Source organism: Anneissia japonica, unplaced genomic scaffold (genome assembly GCF_011630105.1).
Source record: "Anneissia japonica isolate Jap-2015-1 unplaced genomic scaffold, ASM1163010v1 scaffold8236_len642391_cov169, whole genome shotgun sequence".
Lineage (NCBI taxonomy): Eukaryota > Metazoa > Echinodermata > Crinoidea > Comatulida > Comatulidae > Anneissia > Anneissia japonica.
In genome coordinates this window covers 348,746-375,842 of record NW_022757925.1, presented here as the reverse complement: position 1 = coordinate 375,842, position 27,097 = coordinate 348,746, and the positions used below count along the sequence as shown (strand labels likewise).

Genomic DNA, 27,097 nt, shown 5'->3' with positions numbered 1-27,097 from the left:
ATACGCCACCATGCCACGCAACGCTTCACTGCACTTGTACTTCAGGTAGACTTCTCGAAGGTTTGTTGTTGAAAACGATGCATTTTGTCTGCGTTATATTTAATGTGGTATTTTTTCACGATTTTTGGGTAGCAGCTACAGAAATACCTGATCCACAAGAAGTTCAATGGCCAACTATATTCATTCCTATACTTGTTCGTAATAAAGCTCACACGCTACCAACATTTTTCGGCTGTCTAGAGAGGCAAGATTACCCGAAAGAACGGATTTCGATATGGTGAGTGTTCACATCAGTACCGTAAATTCTCTAAGTACTGATGGCCCTAGACCTACCAAAAGTTAGCGAAGTTTCAAACCATAGGCTAGGCCTAAGATAGGCCTTGGCTATAATTTGGTAATAATATTATATATTGGGATATTTAGACCTAATAGTAGGCCTGGTATTCGTAGCAATACATCACAGAAGATTTTGAACTTATTTTAATTCTGTTAAGTGTTATGACCCAAACTGTGTTCTTTCACAAGCTAGGCCTAGGCCGAAACCATAATACTTACTTGAGAATAATAATAATAATAATAATAATAATGTATTTTATTTATATTGCACCTCTTCCAATAGAAATTGTTCAGAGTATCACTAAGCAGATTTCCATGGAAGTTTGGAAAAGTGTGAACAAAAAGGAGACAGATTGACAGATTGATCATAGAAAAAGAAAATAATTGATTGATTGAATATTAACTGATTGATAGAATTTAATTATTCAATATCAAAACAGAAATTAGGCCTAAATAAGAAAATGAATACATATAGTAGAAACAGATTTCCTTGCCTTGGATCATGTACTTTCATATTTTTGACGCAAACTTGGTCAAATTCATGGTTCACAAATTTTCAACACACTCACACACGCCGCCACCTCAGTCCTCAGTGATGTGTGGTTGGAAGTTCAATTTTTATTATGTAATTTATACCGTGATCTAAAAAAGATGAAACCATAATGGTAGACCTAAAGTACCGATAGGCGATTTTTTAATTACCAAAACAGACAATGTTGACTTAATGCCAGGCCTAGTGTAGGCTAGTAGTAGCACTAGACCCGGTTTGACAGCACTTCTGTACACCCGAAACCGCGGCTACTCTAACTTGTAAAATTCCCGGCCATTTTCGAGGCCTGTTACATCTACGGGTAAATTTTAGGTACGTCCCGGCACTACAAGCACACAACTATATGTCTATTTCTTCCTACTTATATAAATTTAAAGCATTAAATATCCTGTTACACTGTTTACATTCACTAATGTGAAAACATATTTTTTACGCTGTGGCTATTTTTACGAGTTGTGAAGATAGCTCCCAATATGCTATTCTTACGACAATCGCTAATGCATGCGCGATAGCATCTCTTGTCGCAGGGGGAAAATAAACAAGACTTGAACTGAGTGAATCGTGACGCTAATTCTAGCCTAGGCCTATCTCTAGGCCCAGAGAAATGCCACACAGCCTTGGTACTGTAGATTTCAGCCTATGCAGCAGGGGAGCTAGTGAACTACATGTAGCCTACGCTACATGCCCTTAACCTTTAGGACCCTGTCAAGGAGGCCTTTGCAGCCCCTGGCCCAAAGGAATCCTCAAACTCAGGGTAAAATTTTAATTTAATTAATTTATTTAGCATACATTCAAATACAACAATTTACAAAACAATGACATACAAAAATCAGATAAAAATTGCCAGTAGAAACAGAGAATGGATACATGGACGACCCATAAAAATCCACTAAAGTTGATTTATTTCCAATGGGGTCCAAAGTAGAACATCAGGATCAGTATATAAATATAGAGGCCAAAATATATAAAAGACAACAACACATCAACTCATCAGTAGTTCCTGTCAAACAATTTCAAAACCCCTTCAAAAAATCCTGCCAACAACTTGTAAATTTCGACCCAAAATACATATTTTGGGGCGACAATTTGGAAATATTCCCAAGTAAAGCCGTGGGGCTGCTAATCATCTCCTTGGGAAGGTAGGTCAGGTCAAACTGAGTCCTTCTGATTTTAAGCTTTGGTTGTGTGCATGTAAATAATTGAAATTCTCAATTTTCATGAAATGTTTACTTGTTTTGGATCATTCATACTGTGTGCCTCTTATTAAACAAAAACTATTTACAGTAAGGTCCACACGAGCATTGTGTACATTGGCCTACGTTTATTGCCCTGACTCTTTGTATCTTGTTATATCATATGGCAAAAAATAAGCTCCCAGCGGGAGCATGTGTCAGTGCATTATACTGTATTATGTTTACTAAAATTTCTGCATGGGGAGAATCAGTTATCTTGTTCTTCGAGGAGATTATAATGTTTATTATAGTTTCAGTAGTCGTCTAGACAAGACTTTTTTTACACCTTGTTAGCCTATTTTATTGAAATGACGAAATGGCAAAAAGACAGTAGTCTTAGACCTAGTTTTTCGGTGGAGGCCGTATTCTATACGTTTTCTAATAGGCCCTAATAGACACAAAAACTACACACTTTTTTTGTCCTGACTAAATAATTCATCAGTAAGTTTTAAAATTGTGTCATTTTCCATCATGTGTAATTACAGTAAATTACATTACAGTAATTACATTATGGTAAATGAAATCTGTGTAGCATTCTCTCAATTTCCATAAGTCTGTAATTAATGCCAACTTGCTGGATATCTATTAAAGTTTGTAATGTAATGAATGGAGAACCCAACAGATAAATTTATTAATAAGCTTTTTCAAAAGTAAACAAAGATTGAAAAGCAAAGCTATGAGCAGTATTGACATGATACCATCTGCTTTTTGTGAAGTGCTCTTCATAAATCCCACTTTTTAAAATCCATTGGGACACCCCTTGGGGAAAGTTTTTGGGCCTTGAAGTGAGGGAAATTAGGGAAATCTTTTAATACTACAACCAATCCCTATTCAGGGTACACCCCTTCCCTATTAATGGGACACTTTTTTTCATCCTGAAGGTATCCCCCTTAATAATAGGGGTTCTGTACTCTTTTCAAGAAAGGTGTTTTAGAATGGTATCAAAACAATTACACTTTTTTTTATAAGAACACTGAGGCTCAAATTGCTTAAAAATTAAGAATAGAATTAATACTTTAAGAACAAATTGAGGTAAAATGTCAAATGAGATTTTTATTTAAAAAAAAAACTAGAAAAAATCAAAAGCAAAACATCTGTACCTTATGTGCAGTAGGTGTGACTACAGTATGCAATACCCTTTATAATACAATACAGTAGGTGTTCCTCCTGTCATTTGGGGCCACTTTTACTGGGGCATTTTTTTTGGGGTCATTTTTCCAGGGCATTTTCTTTAGGGCAATTTTTTCCGGGACCTACATTTCAGTACAGACTGTGCAAAATAAGAACATTTTGAGCCTAAAAATCAGCCAAAAAATAAGAACAGTGAGCCTGGGCAAAATTTTACTGGCTGTGATAAAAAAAAAAGTGTAAAATTGAAAAAAAAAAGTTTTTTTAGACAAGACAATACATTGTATTTAGGTCTTTGGGTCAAGTGACAAAATGTAATGTTAACATAACATTGGCTTCCTGTCAACTACTGTTGATGACAGGATTTGCCACTTTTATAGCCTTTAATTTAGCAAAGTGAGATGAAATTTGTTTTGTATATTTTCAGTTTTATAATATTGTGCAACTGTGTAAGGTAAAAAATCTTGTTTTTAGTTTTTGTACTACGGTGTTTGAGATTATTTTAAGGAATTGTTTCAACCCAGCTAATGCCAGGAAAAGAATACAAAATTATAAACAGTAGTAGTTAAAAGTTACAAACTACAGGTTGATAAAAAAAAAATCAAAATCCAAAGGTCAAAAATGACTCAGATTAAAAAGTAAACAAACACAGTTTAATTGAAGGAATTATGTCAGCCAAGCTATATATTAATAATAACAATGTTTAAATGGTATTTCAAGATATATAGTTTGCCTGGAAAGAGAATAATAAGCAATTAACCCAAACAAACAAGTTTCACTCTTTCCTTATTATTTTACACTGCAACAACAAAAAATACAAAATTATAAGCAGGTAAAGCCTGTTTTCCACCAGGAAAATTTATTCGCTCGAATCGAAGATGTCAGTTCGCTTCCTGAGCTCTAATTGGTTGCACACTTTTTTCGCTTTGCAAAATAGAAATGTGAATGCGCATACGCATGAACAGATGCTTTCGACTTGCGCGAATACATTTGCAAGTGAAAATCAGGTTGATAAAAAAAATCAAAAGGCAAAGGTCGTAACTATCACTCAGATTATAAAGTAAACAAACATGAACAGTTAATAAATTAATATTATATATATAAATGTTTTAGTGATATCGCATTGTATCGCAAAACCAAATTAAATATCTCTGTCGGGATTGCTTGTTTTCAACTCAGGCACGTTTTATTTGTCTGGCTCTGGTGGCAGATTCCTTTTTTTGCAAAATGTTGGAACATGGATTCTATAATTTTCAGTGATAATAATAAGTTATTAATGATCTTATTACAATTTTTTTCTTACATGAACAGTAGAATATTTTGATTTTTAAAAAATGCTTGTATTTATAAACATGTACGGTATTCCAAGAGACATTTATACAATTTTTAATTATATGTTGTACAAAACATTTTATCTTCACTGAAATCTGTATCTCCTACCAAATTTTTTGTCCTGTAGTAGACTAAATTAAAATGTAAGACTTGTCAGCTTGAATATAATAGGTTTACTTTGGAAGTTACATCATGCTGATTGATTGAACTTGTGTTCAAGAATAAGAAATCACAGTCTTAAGGCGTGTTTCTACTGATAAACACAAAATAATCGATTTGTTTATCCACTTTTTAATGAGTGCCCAAAAGAGCAGAGAGGCCTAGGCTATATAGACCTATGTCCGTTTTAACTCGTTTAAATCAATTTTTTCTTCTCAGTAGAAACATTCCCTTAGTCAAATCAAGGACCAACATAATGATGTCTCAACTCATTTCTCAACTCATGCTAACATGAGTTTTATCATGATCTTAGCTTGGCCAAGTTCACACTGAACAACCTGATGCCTGTTTTTTACCATGGTAGTCCTACAGTATAGGTAGTATTAAGACCCTATTTAATGTGGTATGATTTTTAAATTATATTTCTTTCATATTCAACACTAAGTACACTTGCCACTTACAGGATGGAATGATGCTTAAACTAAATCTCCTTGAGACTTAGGAAGTGGAGCTAGTTTTTAGTTGTGAGAAAAAAAAATTTGCAGTGACAGGAGAGGTTTGAAACCAGGACACTGGGATTGGAAGCAAACATCTTTACCACTTAGCTATACCTCCATATCATACTGTAAACTACTTACTTTCTCAATTTACTTTATTTATAAGTCCTTTAAATTAGAATGTGAATCTAAAACTGCCATTAAATTTTACTGGCAATTTGTTCAAACCTATAATGCAGTACTGTACCTCCATTATAGCTATAGTTTACGGGGCGGATCCAGAGATGTCCAAAAGGGCGGGGCCAAAAGGGGGCCGAAATTTGGGCCGATCAAGGCAACAATGTCCTAGGGGGTCCGCGAAATTTTTGTGTTCTAGACGCCCGAAATAACATTTGAGTCGTTGTGGGCTATCATTTTATTCTTTTTCTTTCTTTTTTCCTTTTTTTTACCTTCCAAAAGGGGGGCCGGGGCCACTGCAACTCCCAATTGTTATTTGCCTATACCCCACAGTCTAAAAATTTTTCAATTAGTGGATGCTTGGCTTATTTTTTTTTAGGTTCATGTGTAAAAAATATTCCTCATTTTTCGTCACCGCAAATACATCGCGCCCCACAATAAAAATTGAATTGTAATTGAAAATTTCTTTCATAAAACAAGCTTAATTAGAACCCGAAGAAAGTTACTTCAAATTCAATATTAAGTACGAACAATTAAGGAATTCATTGAATCAATGGACCCTCATAAACACAAAAAAACTGAACGTTCAATAGGAATATTCTAGACCTATTTTAAAGACTCAAGGAACAAGTTTAGATGTAGGCCTACGGCCAGGCAAGAGGCTACCCGGCTCCTTTTACTACTACTAGGCCATAGCCTAGCCTAGTTATGAAATCATCGCACGATTTTACATGTCTGCATGCACCGACCAAAAAGGACGTCAGTGACTGTATTCTCTCTCGAATGCTGAAATGTTTATTTGTTTGAAAATAGCATTACAAACAAGTTATTTCTAACACAATAGTTATTCATCGTATCCGTAATGTACTGCTTATGTGTAGTTAGTTAAATGCGTACTGCAGGAGCAAAAATCAGCATACGCACAGCTAAATGTAAATACGCACACGTATACTGATCATATCACTATAGCAACCGATGACTGCTACAACAGCTGGTTACAAAAAACTAAAATTAAAAGATGGCAATTGACTTATAAAGCAATTAGTAGAGCATGCATCGTACACTAAATGGAAAATTATTATACTTAGGTTAGATTTAATGCATTCAAAAATTTCCTTCGGGCCTTGCAGGCCCTCCGGAAATTTTTTCAAGTATTAAATCTAATCTTCATATAATAATTTTCCTATAGTGTATTATGCGGAGCTCTACTGATATTTAAATAATAACTTGACTGCTATTCAGGCATTCCATTTACTGTAATATTCTTTGTGGGCACTTATAGCTTACTTCAAGATTCAAGATTTCTTTATTGTCCAAATGAGATTTCTAACAGGAACATTTTCATTGAAACACATACATAATAAACACAGGTTAAAGTAATGTAAGGTACACATAAATATAAGTTAAGACAATAGCTAATACTGTAATAATGAAAGTCAAGTTAAAAAAAGAAAAGGAAATGTCTGAAACATTGATGTTTTTTGTAGAGAAATTATATTTTTATGTTACTGTTTTATATCTGATGGAGGATGATATAAATAAATTTTGATATAAATTACTGTAGAGTTGGAATGGAATCAATTTCTGAGTAAAGGATATTTTTTTTAAAGTAAAAAGTTTAGTACATTATGGTTTAGAAGAATTTCACCTAATTTATTTTCACTTTTCATTGCTTACAGTAGTTTAGTAAGCTATACATTATTATGGATGCTTCGTTATGGATTATATTCACAGTTTAAAATTTAATGTTGGAAACAACAAAAATTTTGACAGCTTTTAGATACGACCGTTCGAAGGAAGAGATGCTAGAGCTTGATTCTTTCTGTTGCCTATTAAACAATCATAACACAATACTAAAAATATCTGTATGTAGAAATGTTTTTGTTCAAAAAACATATCAAAAATTTGTCTTTCCTCCAGAGCCTGACTTTAACTGGGGGTGAAATGAAATATATTTTTTTTAACTGAAGAATCAACACTTTCTGAGTTTTTAAGTATTCAAAAATCTGTATCATTGATGGGACTGTTCAATAATTTTTTCCTTCAGAGCCAGGCAAACTGAAACTTGTGCAAGATAATCAAAAATGATGAAATAGCAATAAACAGTACTTGAGCTAGTATGTACAAAGTATAGCTGTTTTGATTTGTTTTGGAACAAAAATCATTATCCAATTTGTTTGGAATCAAATCATGAATGTTACATGTTCCCTTCCTGTGAAAGTAATTTCTTCAATTTAATTTCCATGAAATTTCCTGGCACATCATGTCCATCTCTCTTTCCTATTGTGTACATGATATTTTCAAACATCATTTCAAAATGATATCCTAACTTCATCTTGTTTACTTGTAAGATTGTTTTTCACTGACAGAATACACAGAATACAAACCTTATAAATATATTTTCAGGTTGGTTTGTTAGCGACTTAAATGTTCAAATCTTAATGAGACTTCCACAGATCAAAGCCTTGATTATTTCCCTTGTAATTTACCAATTGTATTTACACATTAGGATCATCAGTTTCTAAGTTCATTGAAATGTTTTTTTTATTTTTTTATTTTATCATGTTTAACATCTGTGAAATTGAGTATTAGCCAAGAATGAAGTATCAGCAATTAACAGTGCAAGACTTGAGAGTTATGAATGACAGCACACTATTAACAACTAACCTAAATCATAATGGTCATAATAATGTTCACTTTTATTCCCGTGTGGACAATTTCATCAAATCATTCAGGTATATACAATCACAGCATTTCAAGGAGCATTTGTACTATTTATTAGTTTAACGTGAATTAGTATTAGTCCATTGTGTAAAATAAGTTATCTTCTATATTCACGCACATTATTATTATATAGTTGGCAAAATGATTGTTTATTATTTTTTCTTCACTACATTGCACTTCAGTACAATTTGATTGCTTTTCCTTACTGATCAATGACCTACCAAGCAGACATTACGGCTGAACTCCTCCAGAGCTAGACACAGTTTATTTATTTAATAATTTAGGCCTACATAATAAACTATCAACAGTAAATACTGTAGTACAAAGTACGTAATTTTGAATGATACTCATTATAGTAAGATTTTTAAGTATGTTTTGAACTCGATAGTAATGGTTTAAACTAAAACTGTACAGTAAGTGTTTAAGTTGATTTGTGTATTATGAATTTATTTATTTCCTTAAGAGTTGTCCTTGGAGAGTACAACCTTTGTCAAATTTGGAAAGAGTACAAATTTTGCATGGTGTGACTGCCATTAATAAACTTAATTGAATTTGCATAATGGATGTCTTGGAAAACTGAATATGGAACTGCAAAAAAACATTAAATTCCTACAAAAGTAAATGTTTAAAATGATGTAAATAAAAATCTAAAATTTGTATTCATATTAATTTATAATTACAGTACATTAATTATCGTATAAATTTTTGTAAATATTTTTATTTATATTATATTTATATTATTTTTTATATAAATATTATATATAGTCAAAACATCCAATGTTTGCATGGAAAAATACAATTAGTATAATAATGTGACCAGGTCGAGCACGACTCAAAATTATACAATAAGATGAGAAGACGTAGCAACTTATTTATTTATTTATTTATTTATGTTGTCTGAAATGCTATTAATTTAATGTGTTTCGTATACTAATTTGTCACTTATGTCAAGAAAAAAAAATTACTTGAAGTTTGATTTTGAGAACTAGGGATAAAACTTCAGGCAAACAAATGATTCAGGTTACTGAATTATATAATGTAAAAGTTGCAATTAAAGAAATGTTATTTATTATTATTTTCCTAATCTACTAACTATTTTATTAATGTTCATATAATTCCTGCAAAAATTAATATGAAAGGCAAATTATTTGACATTTGATTCTTTCTAAATCATTATTTATTGATTCAATTCTTGCTATTTTGCAGTATTTAAATTTTTTTTTTTTTAAATCGGTTTTTGTACTAAATTTTACCATTGGGGGGCCATTTTTACCTGCCTGTCATTTGGGGAAATTTTTTATCAGGGCCATTGTTTTCGGAACCATTTTTTTTTCAGAGGCCATGTTTTCTGCCGCTACTTTTACCATACACCTGATTCTAAACTAAAATGTAACAAACATTTAAAAGCTTTATTGAATTTATAGTAGTAAAATAAAAATTAATATCCCATACTTAAATTATGGTTGTAGTGATTTGCACTAAAAAAAAATGTGGATTTTCAGCAAACAGATAATAATTTTACTTTATTTTTTTTTATATTGAAAGTTTTTTTTTTTTTTTTTTAATTAATGCAGCAGTACTTTAATTATGAAAAGGTCCTAATACCGTAAGACCTCAAATTGAAGACCTGGGCTTTTTTTTTGTTTTGCAAACTTTAGATGGGCTTCTATTCGAGATGGGCTTCTATTCGAGATGGCCTCTATTCAAGATGGGCTTCTTTTCGAGGCTACTTTGCAGAGTAAAGAGGGGGCTTCTTTTCAAAATGAGTACTGTAAATTTTGTGAATTTGTATAATAAAACAATAAATACGGCCACTGTAACATCAATCTGTATCATGGAGTGTATTTAACTGACATTAAATCACCTAAACTACTGTATATTAACGAAGCCTGTTTTTAATTTATTTTGTTTTTTGAAATTTATGTACAGTGTATACTGTACTATCTCGAAAAAAATCCGATGCACTCTTGCTTGGGCTTCTGTTTGAGGCTAATTTTGCAAAATATAAATATATTATTACCTATGCATTGTGGATTAAAAAAAAGAAAATATTTTAATGCCCTGAGATGATATTTTTTATAACTTTTTTTCAAGTTGTTAACTTGTGTTTCTTCCTACTGCAATGCAACAGGGCGTGGGTACAGTAGATTCAGCCTCTTAAGAGTTTGAATATTGTATTTTTTATAACCTATTCTAAGCTGAGGCAATGTAATATGATTATTAAAAAATAATTAATTAAAAAATTATGTGAACACAAATCATTAGTAACTATTATACAGTCTGATTAAAAAAAGTAATCTTCAACCAGTTGAGGTGATGCGTTTTTATTTAACAATTTGGCATTTTGTTTGCATTAAACTTATATTTACAAAATACTAATAACAATCTAAGATATACCATAAGTTAAACAAAGATGTTTTTTGGATTTACCTTTCAGTCTACAGTACAAAATCAAATACTCTACTGTAGGAATTTTACTTTTCAGTGCATATTGATGACAGGTGTATAACCTTGACGCTAATGGGGGGTAATCAGTATGGCCCTAGTTCTCTACCAGCAAATTATAAAGCTCCGCTCTCTCATTGGTTGGTTGATCGATCTCTTGCTAGCTACTAAATCAAATACATGATATTTGTGACAGCTCAATTCAAATATTTTCAATTTCTCGATTTCAGGAAAAGGTCAGAGTAGGCCATGTTTTCTGTATTTGTATATTAATGTCTTAGTCTATTTGAGAGAGGCGGAGTCGGCACTTATTTTTAAACATTTGAAGATATTTCTTTTTGCTATAAAAAAAATGAAAACCATTTAGGTTGTTTTAATTTGTTTAAATTGTTAGGCACTGTGTTCTTCATGCTGTAGAGAGCCATTTAATCCTCTGTGATAATTTAATAACGTTGAGCCATAGAGACACTCAAAATGAGTATCATATATACTCACGTATGAGACGACCTGCACGTAAGACGACCCCCAAGTTTGAGAAGAATTTTGGATGATTTTTGTATGTTTGGTCGGATAAGACAACCCTGGTTTCCCCGGTAAAATTCATACTTTTTGCTGCTTTTTTATGGTCTTGATACAGCTGGCTTTCCAAATAATACGACTTTATAAGGTTTTAAATGTTCATCAAAATCTTATTTCCCCATATGTTCATTCATAGGCCTACTAATATTTTAGCTTGATTGCCAAAGCATATCCAAATGTAGGGCTCAACTTCCAAATATACCATTTTATGAGATTTTAAATGTTCATCAAAATCTTATTTTCCCATATAGTATATACATTGCATTCATTCATAGGCCTACTAACATTTTAGCTTGATTGCCAATAAAGAATGAGTAGCTTCATTGCAAGGAATAAAAAGAAAATGTAGACCGTAGAAATAATTCACACAAGCAATAATTCCTATAAAAAAATGCCGCAACATCTTTAACTTTAAATGAAAAATATACTACAAAAACCAAAACTGATCACAGACTCCAAACTGATCACAGACTCCAATAAAGAACGCTCAGAATGTATTTTTGAATGAATTTGGATGTTATTTGATATAAAACTTGATAAAGTAGTTTAGGATATCCAACAGATGGTTTGCATTGTAAGAATAATGGAAGAATTTCCCTGAGGCCTCTTGACCTTTCCTGCTGGAATTAACATTTGTTATGTGGATTTCAGCAAAATACTTTTTCTTACATTAAGTTTGCTTATTACAATTTATATTGTTTTGAAGATATATTAGGCCAAGTAAAAAAAAAAAAGTAGTTTCTCGTCCTAATTTTTTTTTAAAGAGGATGAGGGCGGTTTTTTTTTTGTTTTTGTTTTTTTCTTTTGAAACAAAAAATAAAAGGGGGCGAAATAAAAAAAAGCATTCTATCAATGTAATTTTAATTATGTTGTGATGTAGTATAAAAATCATGCTAGAACAACCAAAACAAAACAAATATTTAAATTATAAACACCTAAATACTGTATATACACCCTAGACTACAAATGTAAATTAAAAAATCATGTAGGCATTTGGAATGTCAAGCATAGTAGGCTTTCAATGTTCAAAGATAGATCTCAGCCGTTTGGTCCCGAGTTGTATTTCAGCGATGCAACTCAAATTATGTACATTGTTAAATACAGTACATTTTTTTTTTTATAAGAACCAGTAAAATTTTGCCCAGGCTCGGTGATCAAAATGTTCTTATTTTGTTCTTATTTTTACATACTTTTCAATATAGAAAATCATATCGTACAGCAGTATACACTGTACTGGAATGTAGGTAAAAATGGCCCCTGAAAAAAAGGCCCCAGAAAAATGGCCCTGGTAAAAATGACCCCAAACGACAGGTAATACTGTACTCTATTATAGAGGGTATTACATAGTCACACCATCATAAGGTACAGATATGATTTTTTGGGTTTTTTTTTTTTTTTAGTTTGTTGAAATAAAAATATCATTTAGCATTTTAACTCAGCCTCAATTTGTTCTTATTTTGTTCTTAATTTTTAAGCAACTTCAGCCTCAGTGTTCTTATAAAATGTGTTCTTATAAAAAAAAAAAGTGTAGTATAACTAGGCCTAGGCCTAGAGTTATTGTACAGCCAACCAATACTCGCACTTTCGTGTATTTGTCGGCTATTGCCATTGGGCCTTTGCCATCAAATTGGCCTGCGTACTGTATTTATTGAACACATCTGGCAATGTCAAACTCGTCTCATTTACAGAACGACCAAAGTACGGCTTTAAAAATTTAGATTGCGGATCAGTGTGTGCACGTATGCACACACATACGAATACCATTGCAAAACTATTCAAAAAGAAGCAACTTGACTATAGAGCAAAGATTAGAAACAAATACAGTAAATAAAATCAAACACTTTTCTTCACGCGCTACGCTTGTTTCTTGTTGTTATTTATCACGCTAATAGCTTGCTAAAAGTAATGCAGCCCAACACGATTTAGACACGTGATACTGATTGCAATATGTTTATTGGTCAATTCACTTTATAATTAAACCATATGGTACCGCAACTTTTTATTTTACAGAGGATACACTAATTATTGAAACTGGCGGTCCAACTTGCAGTAGGCATGTATTGATAACATATATCCCTATCGGACCACCGATATTTAAAAAAAAATTGGTAGCTGCCAAAATGTTTATCGTACTCGTCGCGGTCTTCACGATCAGTAAACAGTCAAAATGACGAAAATGAGGTAAACTAAGACAAACTATACGATCGATTTTGATTGAAAATTGAATATATATATATATAAAAAATTAAAAAATGAAGCGGCCTGAAAATAGCATGCGGGCGGGGACGAGAAACTACTTTTTTTTTTTACTTGACCTTATCTGCGAAAATAATAGTTATTTCAGAGCTATTTATGTGGTGTACCATAAGCATTTAAAATGAACACATTATTAATAAAGGTAGGAGAATAACCCATAACTTGCAGCGTCATTGTGCTGAATTGCGTATGGACGTGGTCCATGACTACCTATCAGCCGGGACCTCCATCTTAAGTCCTTATGCGAGAATCTGAGAAGACTTGGATTTACCAACGAAACCATGGGTGAGCGCCGATGTTAAGGCAGTACAGTAGCTATTGGTGCCCCTGCCTTACCGCTCGGCCGCTCAACTCACCTAAATGAAATAATAAATTTGCATTCAGCAATAAACATTAATTTCTGAAATAATTTGTTTTGCCACTCAAGTTTTAATAGCCTGCCTGATCGTGTTATATTGTATCACTTTGAAGTGGGTATGTTACATCTTGCGTAGTAAGTTTTAATAAGCAAGGAAATTTCTGATACAAAGTTATTATGTCCCGTAAAAAGAATTGGTTAGCATCCCCTCCCCGACATCAAAAAACACATCGACCTACTACTTTTTTTTTTATCTAAAAATAATGATGAAGAATTGAAATTTGTGTATGTGTTTAACTTGGGAACAGTTTTTATATATTTTGTCCTTTAATACTAAAAATGATGTTTCTTCATTTATTGAAAAGGAATTTGAAACATATTCATTTGTTTTGATATCAATTCCATTTTATACATTCTCTGGTACATTTTAAATTCCATTTACATTTCCTACATAGCACCATTTTCCCTCCCTACATGCGAAAAATAAAAAGAAAAAGAATGCTATTTATTTTTTTTTTACATGGCCTTATCACAGCTATACAATGTCAATTTCTATCTACATCTTATGATGCAATGGTATCCCATAATTCCTCTCTTTGAACTTTGAACTCTCAATCCGGTTATACTCTCGCAACTTACAAGTGAGATGATAACTAAATGTTACAGCCCCCATTGGGGCAATAAAACACAAAACACGGGGTGAAATTGATTGATTGTTTGATTGATTGATTGATTGATTATTTAATTTCTCAAGAACACATATAAAGTTTATACAAAGAAAACAAAACTTAGAAACCAGAATGACTCATAATGTCATGTTAATCCCTATGGAGTCCTGAAACTATTGTTGTCAGTATTACATCACGTTTACGTAAATCAACATTGCCAATGATCATGCAATGTATTCTCAGAATGTCCTCAAGATGATTTTGTAAACAGTTGTCTTCTTCCTGTTTCTGTTTATTTTACCAAAGAAGCAGTTTTACATATCAGGCATAACATGCCTGATATTGCTGTGCAAACATAATTATTTGTTTCATTTCATTTATATATTCGTTTGAAAGATACAATATAAAACTGAAAGGATTCAAGCACATTTTCTCACTATGGAGGCTGTGAACAGTACCTAATTTTGAGTACACACTCAAAAGGAGGTGGACACATTTTCAACAGAAAAGAAAAAAAAAAAGAAAAGAAGGCCCAATAAAAGGAAATTATTAGTTTATTACCCTTCTGTGGTCTTCTATTTTCATTTTTTTTTTTTTTTTGGAAAATTTTTTTTTTGTAAATAGATAGTAGATAACGTTTGTATTATCTCAATCATGTTTTATTCTGAATATCAATGCACCAGCAAACAACCCAAGGGTGATATTTGACTTTAGCAAAATTTTAAAAAGAAAAAAAGCCTCCCTTACTCATAAGTTTTTCAGCCTGGATAGGGTGATAAACTAATAATTTCTTTTTATAGGGCCTAAATCTTCAAGTGGCCAATCACCATTTGAATAAAGCAATAAGGTATAATCTTTTAGATGGGTCCTCATACGCTAGGCCTATATAGAATACAGTAATATCAATATTCTCTTTTTTCTGCCAAAAATGATTACTTGCAATGCATTCCTCTTAATAAACTTTATACCAGCAGACAGTCGAACAGAAGGCCATTTAGCATACTTAGATAAGAAGATTTCCTCTTTACATTAAGTGATTTGAGGTTGCATGATATGCTAATTTGATTTGGTACTTAGCATTTTTACGGTATAATGTTCTTATCAGTGGCGGACCGTAGGGTAAATTGCAGGGTGATATGTATTGGCATATCTAGGAAGTGCGAGGGGCGCGCACGCCCCTGCCCCTGATAAAAATACTCGCCCGTCAACCGCCCACAAATCATGTTCAAGTAGTTAAAAATCACCTCAAATCACATTATTTTGCGAGTTATCCCCCTCACCTAATCACTGATCCCCACTTTACCTTCCCACCACATCAGCTCATATCCATTTCAAGACCCCTACCGCCACTGATGCTAGGGCCTGCTAGTAGGAAAAGTTTGTAAGCCTACTACTATACAGGATCAGATTGCGCTATAGCCAAAATACAAATGTATGTTATTTTTAATACCGGCATGGTTGTAGTATCTTCTTTNAAATAATTCCTATTCCTCTATTTTAACATATTTCAATTCAAATAATAATAATTCAAAGTTTCTTCTATACCGGTTATATGCATGCAAATTTATTTAAACTTTAATCATTGAGATTAGGCATATAGATACAATACCCGACCGGCAGTGAAGGTCCTGATTTGCGTGTTGAAGAGCATGTGCACATACTCTTGGAAGCACTGCTTCCATTCCAGTGTTAAATTGGCTATTCTGACACCACCACACGGTTGTCACAGTAGCAAATTTAAGTGTTGTAAAGGTATACTCTGACTTCCATTGACTCACTGAATATGTGATTGGTTGATATTGAAAACCACCCATGCGGAAATTCTAAGCAGCTGAGAGTACGATGCGATAGGCACGAATGTGACTTATCCTAGATACCAAAGTAGGCCAAACATTGAAAAACTTTGCTTTTCCAATAAACTACAGCAATCCACTCGAAAAATTAAGGTTTATATAGAAGATTGTGGCTAAGAAATGCTAAATCAAACATAGAAACTGTACTACTATATTTTCTTATTTCTTTTAGCCAGGGTATGCACTGTATACCTTGCTTGCCTTGATGGTCCACCAGTGGTTCTTATACAGCAGAGCTACTGTATGTATGGTCTCACCCTATCTACAAAGTAACTTTCTGATAATAAGGTACTACCGTAGTACAGTGCTTTAAAAATAGGCTTTGCTATTGAATAAAGTATCCACATGGGATTCAGTTATCAGGAAATGTGTGTTGTATATTTTTTTTTTTACTTTTGTACAGTAATCAGGGTTCATATGCATCCTTAAATTCCTTAATCTGGATAAACAAATGAATGAGCATTTTCCAGTACTGTACTAGGAAGTCCTGGAAATTTATGATTGTCCTTGAATGTCCTGGAAATTTGATCGTTTAACAATTTATCCAGCACTGCAAGTTGCCTAGTAAACAGTAAATTCAATGAGAAACGTTCCCACAAGTAGGTTCCCACAATACAAGCAGGTCAGCCACAAAGTCTTTGTGACTGACCTGCTATCGAAGACAGAAAGAATGTCAAATACTGGAAATAGCCGACTGGCTGGTTCGGCACAAACTTGTGCGATTCGGTGAATGGAGGTGTTGGCCTACATATTTTTAATAGTGAAGCGCTACTTTCTTCATCTTTTGTACTGTATATTATTTATTTTACATGTAATTTTAAGTCAGACATCAATAACCATTAACTTTGTTGATGAATTTGTGTTGGGTAATTATCACTCTCCAATAATGTACTCGCTTGTTCAGCATGAATGAACATGTTTTGACCCCGTCCAGAACAAGGCAGTTCATTAACAATTAATGTAACCATGGGAACCGATCAAAGAAGGCTATTTTTTACTGATGTCATCAACTTCGCCACAACTGAGACAGTCATAATTCGCTGAACAACAACCCAAGACAGGCGTGTAATCCACCCGCTGCGCCTCACAGGAACCGTTTTAGAAATGTACGGACACAAATTTTAAGACAATTCCATGTTGACTTCTCAAACATTTTGATAATATTCAATATTAATCAAAGTAATAGTCACAGATTTATACATTGCAAGCAGATATATTATAAACTGATTAAAAATCAGACAATTTAATCACTTTTTTTTTTAATTTATGAGATCTCACGATCCAGATTTTGAAGTGGCAGTAAATTTTTGACTGTCATCAAATAGTTGGGAACCATATTAGAGTTATCAGATAGTTGAGAACCATATTAGACTTTTAGATTTTTTTAGTTTTTTCCCCTTCTGATTATTTTTTATTTGGGGAATAATATATCATTAACCAGATCGAATCATACTAAATTAAACACAGGTCTTTTATCAAGTAGTAAGTATTAATTGGCAATTACTTACAGTAAATATAATATGGCACTTATGTGGCAAAAAATTTCCTCCATGAGGATGAACTACATGCTTGTGAAAACATTTTTGCTAATGTACCAGAACCGGTAATTACCTCTACCAAGTATTGGTATAAAACATCTCAGGTTTTAGTTGTGGATGTTAAATCAGACAACAGCTGTAGCATATATTTACATATTTGTTTTTTGGATCAGAAATCCTGTCATTGTAAACATTGCCTGCAGCGAAACGTGATATGATATTTTATTTTATTTAATATAAAAATAACACTAAAAAGAAAAGATCGACGTTTCGACTCCTTCATGGTGTCATTTTCAAGATCAAATGATGAAGTATAGAATATACAGCAACTATAATCAATAGAAAAAAGCTTATCTACAAATGTCAACGTTCAAAACAGTGGGATATTAATCTGATTGCCGACTAACTACACAACTCAACTCTCTTCAAGCGTATCTCCGAACACTTTTGAATAGAGGCGAACTTAATAATGATGAATATAAAGATTTAAGACCAACCTCTACAATGCCTGCAAGAGCGCACAGACTTCCGAAAATACATAAGGACTTTGATAATATTCCCCCGTTACGACCAATTATTGACACTACAGGTACAGGTTATTACCCAGTTGCGAAATTCCTAGCTAATGTTTTACGTCCACTAACTGACAACACCTATGTTTTAAAAGATTTGTTTGACGCTGCTCATCGTATCAAGGAGATACCCTCTCACCTTTATCATGCCGGTTATAGTTTTGCATCATTTGATGTAGAATCACTTTTTACTAATGTTCCATTAAATAAGGTAATTAATATTGTGCTGGACAGAGTATATAATCAAAAACTGATAACCACCAATCTTAAGAAACCACTCTACATAAATTACTTAAGGATACATGCACCAAAACGATATTTTCTTGTAATAATGAGTACTATAAACAATGTGATGGAGTATCAATGGGTTTTCTTCTTGGTCCTGTACTATCTAATATTATTATGACCGAACTAGAACAGACCATTATTCCTAATTTAGAACCATTGGGAATTATTAAGTTTTATACACGGTTTGTTGATGATACTTTAGTTCTTGCTAAGCCCTCTGATTTTGAGCTCATTCTCTGATCCCTTAATTCATTAATTAGTTCACTTTTGAATCATTTGAAAATCGTGATTCAATACATTTTCTTGACTTAAAGTTTGACAATGGTACACGCAATATTGGGATTTACCGTAAGAGTACGTACAAGGCCCAATATGTTCATTTCAATAGCTTTACCCCCTGGAACCACAAAATATCATGGATACGCAGTTTGTACACACGGGCTCACAAAATATGTATTCCCGGTGATTCATTACAAAATGAACTCAAACAAATCAAACAATTTATGTCTTGGAATGGCTACCCGTTAAGAGCTATAAATCGACTATTTGGTAAATTATCTTATAGGCTTGGTAATAATGTACAGAATGTTAATGATGATGAGTTGGTTAAAATTTGGTTACATTTGCCATATCTTGGTAAACACGGTGAATCAATTCTACATAGGTATCTAAAGAAAATCAAAAGAAATCTTGATAAAAATGTAAGTTTTATAACATTATGGCAGTATAAGAAAGTTAGTTATTTTATTTCAACCAAAGATCACACCCCTAAAGATAATAATAATAATAATAATAATTATGGATTTATATAGCGCCTCATGTTGACACAACCTTGAGGCGCTTAACAACAACAGAGGAGAATAAAAATTAATTAAGTTCAAATGATTGGTTTGATGATTATCAATAAATGTTATTATTACAATGCTTTGGTAATTGGAACCATTTCAAGGCCTGTTACTTTCCTATTCATCCCAAATCCTTTCATTTTCCTTTCCCTTTTGCTTCTTGTCTTTCTTCCTTTCCCTTCAAATGTTCCTGATCTTTACTTTTCTTGTCCTTTCTTATGTTTCCTTATCTTATCTTTCACATTCCTTTCTTAGATTCCTTATCTTTCCTTTCATTTTCTTTGATAACCACAAACTTCGCTTTTGTTAAATATCAAATGAATTAACTTTACATGTTATAAACAATGCAAATAAACAGTAGTTAAAGCATGTGGATCAATTGTGTGTTACATAAATTGATTATTGGGGAGATTCCTTGTAAAAACTAAATTAGTTAAGATAAAAAAATGCATATAATGACTCAAGAAAATCAGTTTTAATTCAGAATTTGATTATTGGGGCCATTTTTACCTACCTGTCATATGGGGCCATTTTTACCAGGGCCATTTTTTCCGGGGCCATTATTTCCGGGGCCATTTTTTCCGGGGCCATTTTTTCCGGGGCCATTCTTACCGTACACCGGAATCTTCATTCATTCCTGATGATGATCTAATAAAAGATAGAAATATTGAATCAAAATGACTAGTCTTACTTTATTTGGAGTATGTTTTATACTAAGTTATCTTAAACTTATCAGTGGACCTACTGGTTTTTAATCCCTGTGTTAGATAAAAAGTTTTGCTTTGACAGAGTCACATTGTTTATTCAGACTTGGTTTTAATTGTCTAATAAACAGCATTTCATGAATGAGACAGTCAAATTTGTTCCTACATTTCTTTAATATGCTGAAACATGATTCAATACTGCTTGGGCTGATATTATGGTCCTTAGCCTGTTGTCCTAACAGAAATCTTTAATGAAACGTCGATCTTTTCTTTTTAGCGTTATTTTTATATTAAAAATTTATACAAATGTACTCTTATTAATATTTTATTTTCTCTTAAAATTTGATTTTGAACAATAATTGTATTGATATGCTGATACTGAATTAATTATATCCATTATTCTAATCTAACGATATAGTAGTGTCCAGATAAAAGTTTTCAATTAATTAATTCTCTACACTGCATGGTAAAATATTTGTTGCATTTTTTCTTCATGAATTCAAGCAGATGATTGAATGAACACAATTCATTGATGGAGAAGACATATTCTGTATTTAGTTTGTTTAGAATCACCATGGTAAGGCAAAAAAAAATATATTTGTTTAGCATCACCACCCCCACTTGAATTTTCAAGCAAAATAAAAAGTTTAGAGGCGGGATTTTTTTTTAAATAATGAAATAATTATTGTCCAGAAAATTCTAATCAAAATAAGTATAGACCTACTTAAGTGAATTGCACTTTCTGAGGGGCGCTTATTCAAACGCGGCGCTTATTTAAATGGGGCGCTTATGAAAACAGTGGAAATTGAGGGGGCGTTTATGGAAATAGATGAAAATCGAGGGGTTCTTATGGGAACTTATTAAATTCAAGAGGCACTTTTTGAATGAAAAAAGATTATATGAGGACGAATGGTGGTTAGGCGGAAAAGATAATCGTCCAGAGAACATGGCTCATGACAAGAATGCTGTGAATATTTACATAATAGCAAAATAGCAAATGCAATTAGTGGTAGTGGGTAGTGAGTGGTTAGCTTGTTGGCCATCGGCTGACAAAAAAGTTGGAAATAATAATATACTGTCTGTCTAGGGATCAGAGCTCTTATCTGTCCAAGAGAAATATCCTCATTTGATATTAACCTAAGAAGAATGAGATTCCACTCTGCAGCTCAAATCATGCCAAAACCACAGTCCCAGAATTGATTGGATTATTGACTTGCTAGAGAGAGCAGCTTAGCTCAGTTGGCTAATCTGGTGGTAGCCACTGTGTGTGCGCTGAACCGTGGAGATCTCTTGGTCCCCAGTTCAATTCCCATCGCTGCATCTCCTCGTGTTTCAGCTAGAGGGCTGAAATACAAGTTACAATAGCGCACCGTCTTTCAGATGAGACGTTTAAGCCGTTGGTCCTGTGTGCATTTATGGCCCATGTGTACATTAAAGAACACAGTACACTCTTCGGAAAAGAATAGGGGATTGTCTGTGGAGTGGAAATAAGTCTTCTTCTAGACTTTGTGGGCTATCCTTTGTGTTTACACTGAATAAATCCAATACAATCCAATAGCTAAAAATAAATCTTATGATATGGGGGCGCTTATTCAAACGGGGCGCTTAAGGAAATTTTTATGTTAGGAGGGGCAGTTATACGAGAGGGACGCTTATTCAAAGTGGGCGCTTATTCGCGTGAGTACGGTATTTCAATATCTTAAGTGAATTACATGGCTTTTGTATAGCATTTTAAAGCCTGAAATTTTGAGTGTATGATATTTGTTTGCTATAGCATATTTTGCCCAATTTCAAACCCCATGATCCCACCCTCTACATGACACCATCGTAAGAAGTGGTTTGGCGCAGTGGGAACGTTCAATCCAATGACCGGGGTAGTAATGTGAAGCTCTTAGAGGCCTTGTTGGTGTTAAGCGCTATATAAATCTAATGTATTATTATTATTTTATTATGATTAGTATGAAGCTCTGAATCCGCCCCTGGGACCTGATCTGTGCGAAAGTCAGGATGAACTCTGGATCCGCGCGTGCTTCGAATTATTCATTTAGTGAAACAGAAAACTTTTAATGTTCCTACTTATTTCATGCACTAGTTAGATTTTGCCATTTGTAAAACCATAATAGATTTTCCATCAGTTTTCGCATGTCGTATTCCAAATAAATACTATTAAATATTGTTTTCTTGTCATGATAAAAAAAGATGGGTAATCATGATTTCATTTTCAATATTTCAGGATAAGAAGTGACCATAATGAAGATAATTCAACAGAGATTCTAAAAGAATGGGTTTCTAGAGCCAAACACCTTTATCATGCAGTTGACCTTAAATATGAAGATAGTGTTAAGAGGTATGCAAATGAAGAAGGACCGTTTGACTGGACGGAGGAGAGATTTTTACACCTTATTAACCTCAGGCAGACTGCACTTGAGGAGGCACGGAGACAGTGGGCTAACTATCTTTTTGTGAGTATATAGTAGTAAATTTTTAAGAGCCTATATTTGAATTCTGCTTTCTCCAGACATCCCAACCACCAAACGTTCAAAAGTGGGAATACATCTAACTAGAAAGGATGACAACCAGTTGCTTAGCATCTAGTAGCTCTCGCTGGCTAAAGCCTTAGAGGCCCTGGGCCAGAAATTTGCTGACAAGGGGTCAGACATGTCCAAACGGAGGGGTCTGAACCAAGGGGCACACAGCCTCTGTGACAGTGAAACAGGGTGTCATTTTATACACATGTATACAAAAATCATCCAAATGTCTTCTCAAACTCGGGGGTCGTCTTATACGCTAGAATATACAGTATTATGACTTTATATAACACCCTCAAACTATAGGCCTAATTTTTTTATAGTTTTTTCCCCTTATACTTTTATTGTGTTTCTTGTAATCGTATGGCCCTGCCATGGCAAACCAACTTTAACTAATATTATATTTACGTTGTTTTGCCTTGGAACGGCTGCGTAGCAGGCTAGCGGTGGATGACTCCATGTCTGTGCTAGAAAGAACTACCTGGTGCTTAACTAACTTTTACCTTCCAAATAATAGACTGCCTCCTCCCTGTGCATTTACTGTACACTTTGTCCTTGCAGGATAGGAAGTTTACATAATGGGTGAATAAGCATGAGGTCAAATTTTCGCACATAAACAAGCAAATGGAGATGGTGAATTTTGTGTGTTTAATCTCATGGAGATTTTTAAGGAGAACCTTAGGCTCCTAAGTGGCAGCAAACAACATAATCAGGGCGACAAGAAGGCTGCTTTTTATGCAGGATAAAAGAGTGTGTTCTAACACTATGAGTGTCAAGTTATTTTCTTTATTATATCTCTGTATTTCCTATTGAAGAAATTTTAAGACAGACTACTAGAGAAATGATCCATGATCAAGTGTTTAACAGAGCACAATGCAACACAAGAAAAATATTATACAGTTTTAAAAATGCATAATTACTTGCATATCTCCACAAAAATGAAAAACTAGTATAAGTCCAGTCAATCTGTAACAAAATTAGGCCAAAAACAAAAAATTGTTTGTTTGCCCTCCTCCACCCACCCCTAACCCACAGAAAAAAATAGGGGCCTTTTTCTTTACAAATTAAAAAAAATGTGAGTGAATTTTGCTTTATTTTTTGCCATACGTCCTATAGTCTAAAGTTGTTGTCTGATGTAAGAAATTGCCATTCTAGGCCTCTGTGGGTTATTTTAATTCTTATCGTAATTATATTTATTACAGTGCTTTTTTACATTTAGAGTATCTCATTGGATACAGTACTAATGTAAAGATAACCACTGTATACATTAACAATATTAGCTGTGCATCCTGTAGGTGTGTTCCTTATTCTCCATGAATTATTGGAGTAGATCCTGTGGATCCATACGGTAACTTGTACCATGATTATTAACCTTGAAACATTTACTTCCCTATTGGATCATATTTTCCCTTCATATTTAAAATACATCATGTGGAGCTCCATTATCTAAATCCATACAGATATGAAACTTCACTATTGTACTATTTCCCACTCATCCTCGTTCATACCTCGCACCTCTTCTTTATGAAACAAACTACCTAGTTCTTGTTTTCGCCCCCCTTCTTTTAAGTCCAAGGCATTCAGATATGCCATTAACAAACTTAACCTCTCCTCTCTTTAATTTTTCCTTTGCTTAGAGTCTTCGTAGTCTGTAGGTTCACAGTGCATGTCATTGCTATTCATGAAACTTTCTGTGCATTATATTCTTTAAAAAAAATCAATTATTTAACAAAATGAAACATTTTTTTTTTATTGACGTTATTTCATTTATTCATTTATTGCATATTGGTTTTTCTTTTATCTTGTTTTATTTATTTTGCATTACTCTTTGATTTAATTCTTTGTAAGGGCTTCATGATTATAAAACACTTTGCTTCTGTATACACCCAGTTTCACAAAATTGTAAAATATATTTTTACTGTGTTGGAAAGAATGAAATTGTGAAATAAAATTACTTACTGAAAAAAAAATATTGGTACTTTCTTGTCAACAACAGTATTGTTTGTTTATCCTGTAGACCCTATCTTATTGCTGTACCCAACTACATATCTCCTAATGATTTTGTAAAAAAAACACTGCATATATAAGATTTGGTTGTCGGGCAAACAAGACAGTCATAACCAATAATTAGTAGCAGATTAAGTGTTTAATTAAGCTTCTATAAAAGTGCTGCACAGTCCCTGACAACTGTCAGAGAGACTTGATACATTGTGTTACTGTTGTTCCTTTGGCTCCTGCTGTCATTATTCAATATTTTGTTCTTCATTCAACAGGCAATTGATGCAGACAATTTCTTAGAAAACAATGAAACTCTGAAGATTTTGATAAGTGCAAATAAACCGATGATTGCTCCGATGCTTGAATCAACAACAATGTACTCCAACTTTTGGGCAGGAACAAATGAATATGTAAGTAGCAGAGAATAATTGTCTTCACTCCTGATTAAAACACTCAAACTGTCAAGAAATATACTGAACAGTGAAAAAAACTAGTCTTCCCAACCTAAAAATGTGTTTGTTCTAAGATGATATGGTTCAAAATGAATCCTGAAGTGGAGTCAGTTGTATGTACTGGCACAGTAATATTTCTATTGTAGAAACATTGTGATCTGTCATTAATTAATTAATTAATTGACTACTCTCAGGCCTATATTACAGTATCTTTTACTTTGTTTGTATATACTGTTGGTGCTAGGCCTTGTTATTCACTTGTGGTTGTTTTTTCTATGGAAACTGATCCGAAATAAAACTTGAATTGAATTGAAATGAAAGAAAAAAATTTAAGCCACTGGTATATTGATTGATTGATGGGTCTCCATCATGAATGACAGTTCGTGACTTTTGTGATGACACGCTACCTACAGTATGTCGGTTCGCAGCTATTTTGTACACCTTCGGTAGAGGTTGCCCAACTAAAGATATGACCTTGTCGATCTACCTGGACCTACAGTAGAGCTAGGACGTCCACACTTTCTTGAGCCCTCAATATTACCCTGCATGAGTACTTTTCCAAGGCAGTTATCACTGGTATATTTTAGTTGCCAAGGAAAAACATGTTTATTGTTGGATCAACAAAGTTATCTTGCATACATGCTGTAACAGTAGAGCTGTCAGGCCACATGCAACCCGACAGCAATTTTAGTTGCTGTCCCTTAAAGTAAATTAAAAACCCTATATGTGCGGTCCACCTTACCATCTTTGGCTAGAAACGCCCTTGTTTTTTCAACCCAATGCTGAACATTAAAAAAATATACATTAAAACAAGTGGTATAAAAGGAGTTTAAAGGTTTTTGCAAGCACATTGAAAATATCAAAATTCAATTATAAGTTTGTTTGCTGCCCTTGTAAATCAAAAGTTCAGTTTGGCCTTCCAATCCATGTTACGTCCACCCATGTTCTAAGCAATAATTATGATAGTAGTTGCCGAAAAAAATCACTGTTATTACTGGAAGAGTATCTTGGTTGATGTTCCCACACTTGACCTACTAAAACCCATTTTGTTTTTTTTTGTTTTTTTAGGGTTGCGGTAGGGGGAGGTAAAAAAAAAACTTCCTTTGTATATCAAAACCGATATGGAAACCAGTTTATAAGAACTGTTGCTTTATCATTTCTTAGAAATAGAAGTAATCTCAATGTCCCTTAAGACAAAAGTGACATGTTACCTTTTCAAAATATTTCACTTTCGGTCATACAGCATACATGTGCTTTTACTTTCACTTAAAATAAAATGTCTATTATCATTCCCACCCACATTGTTTTTTGGAATGTAGGTAAGAATGGCCCCGGAAAAAATGGCCCCGGTAAAAATGGCCTCGGTAAAAATGGCCCCAAATGACAAATAGGTAAAAATGGCCCCAATGAAAAAATTCAGTAATAGTAATGATATTTTTTTTTAAATCTTCAAATATTTAAATACTGTAATAAGCAAGAATTGAATCAATAACAAATACAGTTACACAACAGATGCAAATAATGTACTGAGAGATTATCAGAAAACAACGGCCATTGAACATTTTTTGATAGTTGAAATAAGTTTTAAAAACGTTATTCCACTAACAAAGTAGAGGAATGACATACATATACTGTAGTACTTCAACTACCAAAATATGCAACTCATAGATAACCACAAAATTCACTTTTGTTAAGTATCAAATGAAATAACTTTACATGTTATAAACAGTGCAAATAAACAGTAGTTAAAGCATGTGGATCAATTGTGTGTTTGAATGACAAGTTCATGTATGGGAAAATGGAGGCTAACTTTACTTCAACAAATGTTCTGCTTAGAGTTACTTCAAAGAAGTATTTGTTAATCAAATATCGTTTTTA

The 27,097-nt window shown here is 33.2% G+C and overlaps 1 protein-coding gene across 2 annotated transcripts in view; it reads left to right on the top strand.

Moving 5' to 3' along the window:
- Positions 1-17: 17 nt before the first annotated feature.
- LOC117124948 (procollagen galactosyltransferase 2-like) overlaps positions 18-27,097 on the top strand; it is a 63,051-nt gene continuing 35,971 nt past the window's right edge. For both annotated transcript variants that reach the window (XM_033271288.1, XM_033271287.1), the window contains exons 1-3: positions 18-277; positions 22,475-22,703; positions 25,043-25,177. In XM_033271288.1, the coding sequence (XP_033127179.1) occupies positions 78-277; positions 22,475-22,703; positions 25,043-25,177 (564 nt within the window). In that variant the 5' untranslated portion in view covers positions 18-77. The remainder of the gene's footprint in view (positions 278-22,474; positions 22,704-25,042; positions 25,178-27,097) is intronic.